This window comes from Gekko japonicus, unplaced genomic scaffold (genome assembly GCF_001447785.1).
Source record: "Gekko japonicus isolate JY-2015 unplaced genomic scaffold, Gekko_japonicus_V1.1 scaffold78, whole genome shotgun sequence".
Classification (NCBI taxonomy): domain Eukaryota; kingdom Metazoa; phylum Chordata; class Lepidosauria; order Squamata; family Gekkonidae; genus Gekko; species Gekko japonicus.
In genome coordinates this window covers 1,399,764-1,400,097 of record NW_015165236.1, presented here as the reverse complement: position 1 = coordinate 1,400,097, position 334 = coordinate 1,399,764, and the positions used below count along the sequence as shown (strand labels likewise).

At 73.1% G+C, this 334-nt stretch overlaps 1 protein-coding gene across 1 annotated transcript in view; it reads right to left on the bottom strand.

Moving 5' to 3' along the window:
- Positions 1–312, bottom strand: part of LOC107109321 (chromosome unknown open reading frame, human C7orf26) — a 10,715-nt gene extending 10,403 nt beyond the window's left edge. Inside the window, 1 exon segment of the mRNA XM_015409925.1 lies at positions 19–312. Within this exon segment, the coding sequence (XP_015265411.1) occupies positions 19–213 (195 nt within the window). The 5' untranslated portion in view covers positions 214–312.
- Between the last annotated feature and the right edge of the window lie 22 nt (positions 313–334).

Genomic DNA, 334 nt, shown 5'->3' with positions numbered 1-334 from the left:
CGGGCGGGGCCTGCCTACCTTGGCGGGGGAGCCTCCGCGCTCCTTGGGCGCCTGGAAGACGAACTCCTCGAGCAGCTCGACGGGGCCCTTGTCGACGATGGGCAGCGGGACGCTCTGCAGCTGGCTGCTGAAGAAGATGTCCAGGTGGTAGAGCACCTCCTTGGCCGCGCTGAGGGCGTCGCGCCGCAGCAGCGAGAGGCGGATGTCGCTCATCGTTCACACGTGCGCCCCAGACGCGTGTCGGGCGCGACCCCCAACCCCCGAGCCCACTCCGCGCCGATCGCGGGACCCGCGCCGGCCGTGTCGACGGCGGCCGCCGAGGGCCAAACGCGCC